Source organism: Achroia grisella, unplaced genomic scaffold (genome assembly GCF_030625045.1).
Source record: "Achroia grisella isolate CSIRO2021 unplaced genomic scaffold, CSIRO_AGI_Agris_v1 utg821, whole genome shotgun sequence".
Lineage (NCBI taxonomy): Eukaryota > Metazoa > Arthropoda > Insecta > Lepidoptera > Pyralidae > Achroia > Achroia grisella.
In genome coordinates, this window is record NW_026713035.1 from 1,619,321 (window position 1) to 1,626,328 (window position 7,008).

Here is a 7,008-nt window from a genome sequence, read left to right on the forward strand (position 1 = left end):
CCTTATAATATATAAGCCAACAACTTAAAATCTTAAATTTTTGTAACAAAAATTATTCATTATAAAAATAGTCAATTATATTTGCTATTACCAAGAAATTAAAGACTTTTGTATAGTCCTGTAAATTGGTTTTGCTATTATATAAAGGTATACAGTCGATACCTCTGTTGCCTATACAAAATGGGCTTCTAATCCGGATCTACATAGGCCTAAAATGGCTACTATAAGAAGCCGTAACGTCAGATTAATTTGTCTTACTGGTTTCTCGTTCGCAATTGACGGCCTGTCGAATTGTAGTTCGAAACTACATAATTGGTTAGGAAAAATGTTATTCCCCCAACTCTAATTGACTTTGTCGGGTCTTTGTGCGATTGTTTGTCTTATACTTAATAGAACTTTTCCAAGTAACGCTAATTTAGTCAACGGTCTGCAAACTGATTTGATACGTAATTATTTTGTTGATTACTTGATAATTGGAGGTGACGACGTCAATGTTCATTGACAATGAGTTTAAATTTTTTTTTAATTCTTACTAATTTTATAAATGCGAAAGTAACTTCGTCTGTCTGTCTGTCTCTCTCGCTTTCACGTTAAAACTACTGAACCGATTTAAATGAAATTTGGTACACTCATAGTCTAGACCCTGAGAAAGGACATCTAGAAGCTTGAAATTAACTTTTGTGGCTGTTGATTAAATACAAGTAAATATGACATACAATGTTTGTAAAAATATTATCCTTAAGGAGGTAAAAAATGTAACCTAAAGGGGATTGAAGTTTGTGTGGAAAATCGTTTAATTTTATTTGACTTTTTTTGCGTTAGATTATTGAATATTTTTTATTTGTTTGGTCGAGGTCACTACAACATGCGGATGAAGTCGTAAATTAGCGGATCCGGTGGTCGTTGCCCTGATTCGATAGGTAGCGCCATCTATTGGTCTAATACACAAAATTTAATTGGGTCCATCTATTTAAGAACTAAGTTTACTTACTTACCGAACTCTTTTCATGTGAGTGTGCATACTCAGTCAGAAAAAGAGTTATAGGCTTCTATATTCTTTTTGACTGATTACAAATATATTTTAGATTTATCTTATACAAGTTTCTGTCAAAGACCACGAATAAAAATATTTTTATTTGATTTGGTATATTCGTGAATCGAGATGGAAGTATCTACCTACCCTATAAGGTATTCAGCGTGATGATAAATAGTAAATACACATTTTTTTAACAGTAGAAAGTACTTGTTTTATTATCTATCAACGTATTATTTTCCACAACGTCGATCATTTGTCTCTTTAAAAGTCCCTTTGACATACTTTAGAACAAAACTTTCTTCGTACACTTTTCTTCTCTCGTTTTATTCATCTCTGAAACTTTCAACAGTTCCATTTTGTAGCTCATCCGTAAATTTCCTGTAACAAAAAACAATACAGTTTGTAATCAGGGAAACTTTACGTTTTAAATGATTTATAATGGCCGATAAAATTATATCAAGTCGATATAATTATTTTTTTTATTATATAGAGACTATTTATTACCCGTGACTTCTTCTGCCTTTTTAAATAAATGATGGCTATCCTCTGGGCTCTCAATCCAGTCGTTTGGTCGTATCAAGATGTCAAATAGACTTAGATACTTTAACATTTATAATCTTGGTATTGATTTATAAAAGTACGCAATAGTATATATAAAATTGAAACAAAAAATATTTTATTTTAAAGAAATAATATTTATATTATTATTATATTCAGCATATTTACTTTTATACAGTCATTATTACATCCATCTAAATCAAGTAATTCTTCTACTATTTTAAATCTATATATGTATAGAGTCTATCTATATATGTAGATTTAGTTTTTTTGAACTCCCGAATGAAAATAAAGCTACAGAATTTTAATGACCTCCATTATTACTCAGGTTATTCTGTGAATAGATAGCTTACCACCTAGTTGAATACAAACATCTTAAGGCTTGTATATGGTGTTGGGTATTGAGATAAGGGGAGATTCAGTGTACATCCAGTAGTCTCACCAAATGGATACGGGCTGAGAGGATGATGTAGTATAGGATTGTGTAAGTTTTATTGGAACATATCTCAACCGCTAAACAGCTTGTTTTGTATGCGTTTAGGTTGAATGGTAACAAGATAAGTAAAATTACTGGGCACGGAGGCATGATATCTTCGTCCTCCATAATGACAACTCATGAATGACTACGGGCGTGAACAAATGCCCGAGTGTTTTTAATATAGGATTATTGGATGTCATACCATTTACCATCAGGCGGGCTATAAGCTTTTTTCACATTTCAGTTATATAAAAAATAAAGCGTCTATGAGAAATATGTATTACATATTTCTATCGTGAATCAGCAAAGCGTGTGTTGTTTTTGTTTTTGTATCAAATACTAGTGTAATTTCTAAGAATGAAGCAATAAGTGTGACTAATTACACTTCTGGAGTGATTAATGCTTCCAAAGTGCTATAGATATCACTGTCATTATTTTGTTGTGAAGGGAGAGACTACGTAAGTAATATAATGAACTGTGAACATAGTATTAGTCGCTCAAATAAATTTTCTTTCTACCGTTTTTTATATTATTTCCTCTTTTTGCTAGTTGTCGCATTAGAATATAGGTACTGATTTTTGTTCAAATTCAAAATAATTTTATTCACGTAAGTCTATTATAGATTCTTAAAATATGTCAAATCTACTGTATTAATGTAATATATATACATATGTCAAATCGGAGTGCTTTCGAGCCAAGAAGAAATAAAACTCAGGTCTTATTTTTTCAAATGGGCTTATACATGTCTATTTTACAGATACATCTTTAAATTCAAATTAGTGACCACGGCATAGTAACTCTGTCAAAACAAAAGTGCATACAGACCAGTACTCAAGCACCACCCGTTCACGAGTATGACGTTTGATCCCGCCATTATTTCACTCAATGCATGTCAATTGGACCGTCTTAGACGAGTACTAGAATATGTGTTCCCACACACGGCACTGTTAATAATGGAGACTAGTGCTCTCATGCTATCAGGCAGATGCACCATTCCACTATCATCGATAAAAACAGTACTGCAATATATTTATACTTACAGCAATCTGTTGGCAAAACGCAATACTTCAAGTTCTCATGATAAACGTATCCATCTTTACAATCACAGCTGTTGTACCGGCATCCTGTGAGACACGTTTTGTTTATTTCTTTGTAGTCGGAACATGAGTTGCCGCAGTGGTTTCCGCAACCAGATGTTGCATTGTAGTCACCACCGCAACTAGCTGACAAATATATTAATAGGTATTTATTTTTTATATTATATCATCTTAATAATGTTATAAACCAGATAGTTTGTGAGTATAGATGGATATTTGTCACTGTTATTACTCTATCACGCAAAAACTACTAGGCTCCAGAGACATTTTATTTTTATGTATACAAATAATACATAGAAAACACTCGGACCTGAGTCCATACTGATCAAACTTGATACTATCAAAGTCAAATTAATTAATTTTATTCATAGATTCTTGTAATTCCTTACCATTCGATTAATCAAGCCACTTCGTTTAAGATGTCGCAAAAACTTAACTATGTGCATTTTTTTATCACACTTTTAACGAATGATAAGTCAATCCATCACCTAGAACTCAATGCCAAATGATCAATGACATCGAATTAATAAAAAAAAATGTGATTGATTATATTAATCAAACTCACTCTGAAAACATACATAAAGTAATGTATAAGGTCTTGTGTAGAATAAATTATTCAATTAGTAAGTACCATTACATACAAGTTTAAAATGTATAATTCACTTGATACTCAATTGGCAGACAATATTTCCGTAAAGTAACTTGTATATGTACATAACTACTTTAAGGTGTGTTATAGATGCATTGCAAATATTTTCCTCATTTCACAGAGAAACACTAATACAACAACTATGCGACTTTAGTATCATTTCCTTGCTAGTTATACTCATTTGTTTGTATATATTGTACTTAAATATTATTATTGATTCTCTTCTTTTATGCAAATCTGGCATGTTTACTTAGTATGATTACTATTAATACTTAGGTACTACTAATGCTAGTATATAGAATATAGAAATGTAGGTTTTTTTTTAATAATATCATGGTGGTAAACAAGCATTCGGCCATCTTCGACGTTAAACGTTACCGTAGGCTATATGGATGCCTAAAAATTTAGGGGTGCCACGTGCGCGTTTTTTAGGTAGACTGTAAAATTAGTCTGAGTGGATACCTCAGTCTCACATATTTCAGCCGTTAAGCATCTTGCTTTGTAAGCAGCGTTTTGTTTGTAGGGTGAAATTTTAGGATAAGACGTATGAAATCTGAGTCCACTGAATAGCAACGCATAAATGGTTTCACAGCTGAAACATGATAATATGATATCCGTAGTGCTGTTCATGTATATAGCTTAGCGTTTAGTAGGCCATCAGCTTGAAGACAGTGGATAAGTTTCAGAAGTATCGTATCTGACATTTTTAATTAATATACCGTTTATGACTAAACCTACGCTGCATATAGTTATTAATAAAATATGTTATTTAAAAATAGAACACAAATATACAAGTTATTCGACATCATCAGCATTAATAAGGTTTAATTTAACGGTAGCTAATTAATAAACTTAGTACAAGACAATAAAAATACGAAATGTATTAAAAATTAAGCATATTAGTTAGTACAGGCAGTCTCAGATTCCAATAGTCATACCTTAACACATTAGGAAATAACTTACGGCATTCATCTTTGGGTATGCATGTTCCATTAGTGTCTCTCACGTATCCATCGATACATACGCATTCCGGTCTGCATACTCCATTGGCGCCGATGCAGGGGATGGGTGAGCCTAGCTCGTTGCATGTCTTGGGGCCGCAGTGCGTACACTCCACTTGCATCTCATTGTGTTGGCATGTTGAACGTTTTACTATTTGGACCACTGAAAAGATGGAGAGTATCCATTAGCTCAGAGTATTACCATGAATCAGTTTAGTACATAATAAAAAAACATATATTTCCTCTTTATAATATATATAAAATAAAGTATACGATGCTTTTGGCATGGTTTAAATATTATTTTAAAAATTTAAATCGACTTTATTAGAAAAGTTAAAATGTTCTTATTGTGAAATTTTTATGACTGTAAACCTAGGTTATAGTATAATCACAGATAACATAATATGGTATAATATATAATATAGGTTATTAATACATAAATGTAACTTCTTAAATTTCACTTAGTATATTTAAAATCATTATAAATAGAGATGAGATCGCTATCGCCTCTCAATTTTTTGCGCTTGTTATTGGTGTTTGTTTATCAATAGTATAAAATGAGCCCTACAAAAGAGGGTAGTAAGTAAGTAGACCAAGGTTTTCGGACCTTTAATTCTTTAAAGAGATTATACATCTTTCCATAAATTTATCAAATAAAATCATATTACTATGTTGTCATCGGACACTGTAAAGGACAAAGTGACTTTGTTGTATGTTGATTGCTGACGTCCTGAATTTTGATGTATCTTGTATGTGCCATTTAATAATATCAAGTTTATGACTATCACAAACATTGCAGGTTTATGACTATCATTATTCATTTCCATATTACAATTATGTCATACGAACGCTCTTAAATTTGATGAGGTGAAATAATATAATAGATACTTTAGGTGAGATATGACAGGGTATTTCTTTTAACTTAGATACTTTTTATTAATAAAATATATAAGACGTGTCGTAGTTTTTAATTAATTAATTATTAATAATAAATAATTTAATATAACGAAATAAAGAGATTTTTATTTGTTTTAGTACCACTTCAATCACGTTGTTACCTATAATACAATACGTTTATGTTGTAACAATCGGAACCTGAGACTTATATTTCAGGTCATCATTTATTTATTCAAAGGATCCACGATAATATATGTGTAATAGAATTTTTACTTATATATTCAAATTCAAAAAGTATATACTATATATCTGTCATACTCGTGAACGGGTGCTGCTTGTGGAGACTGGTCTGTTTGGGTTACAAACACTGATTAGACTATTTGCTTTTGCAATAGCATATGCTCGTGGTCACTCTATTCTCCCAAATTTAAAATTAAAAATGAATCTGTATTATTGTAAACATTTATTTGAAAAGAATACGAGCTGAGTTTCTTGTCAGTTCTTCTCATCACGAAATCATTCGAACTGATTGTAGATTTGACATATCATAAGAGTCTGTAATAGACCTACATGAATAAAGATATTTAGAATTTGAATATTTTAATTCTTAAATTGTAAATATTAATTCCATGGTTTACTCGGTAGACTTCAGCATCAATCTTGGATCTTTGTTTTTGGAGTGATTGCTGATTTCAATATTAGACCGTGCGAGGACACAAAATATTGTCACATATTGCGAAAAAAGATATATTTGAATATATTGTTATTACAATACACATGTTTAAGTGCATTAAATTAGCGTGCAGGTACCAACAATTCATAGACAAAAATTACTAATGATAGCTACTTAATAATATTAAACCAATGATTCATTCATTTTTAAATTTAATTTAATGTATTAATAATATTTCTAGTATATAGTATATATACAGTTTAGTAACATACATTCTAGTATTGTTAATAATTAAGAATAATTATTAATGTCTACCTTCGCTGTGAATATAATAAATCCAAAACGACGAGACCAATGTAAACACTATAAACTTCGACATTATGGTAATTGACATCTGCACTTGTCGACAGTTAGACATAAACTGAGAACAATTTTACGCAAATTTTGACTCGGAGTTTAGAATCAAATAAATGTTTAATTTTCCTTTTTCCTTCGCAATGACTCTTTGATTCTTGAGTGCGAACTCAATGGATTTTTCCTTGATTTGATATCCTTAAAATAAATCACTAACTGATTGCTCGGTATCTTCTACAATCTTCTTAATAAGCGTTCATTTGGA

The 7,008-nt window shown here is 30.9% G+C and overlaps 1 protein-coding gene across 1 annotated transcript; it reads right to left on the reverse strand.

Moving 5' to 3' along the window:
• Positions 1-1,244: 1,244 nt before the first annotated feature.
• Positions 1,245-6,792, reverse strand: LOC131851985 (venom peptide BmKAPI-like). Its single transcript, XM_059202546.1, has 4 exons — positions 6,705-6,792; positions 4,782-4,982; positions 3,113-3,295; positions 1,245-1,414 (listed from the first exon to the last, which is right to left on the reverse strand). Coding segments are annotated over exons 1-4 (465 nt in total). The 5' UTR covers positions 6,784-6,792; the 3' UTR covers positions 1,245-1,412.
• Positions 6,793-7,008: the final 216 nt, after the last annotated feature.

What these genes read in the sequence shown, in the direction of transcription:
- LOC131851985 (XM_059202546.1), bottom strand. Translation starts at nt 6,783, where the DNA reads ATGTCAATTACCATAATGTCGAAGTTTATAGTGTTTACATTGGTCTCG. An exon ending in TTATTATATTCACAGCGAAG is followed by an intron (nt 4,983 to 6,704) that starts GTAGACATTAAT and finishes CCATCTTTTCAG; the next exon opens with TGGTCCAAATAGTAAAACGT. An exon ending in CATACCCAAAGATGAATGCC is followed by an intron (nt 3,296 to 4,781) that starts GTAAGTTATTTC and finishes TATATTTGTCAG; the next exon opens with CTAGTTGCGGTGGTGACTAC.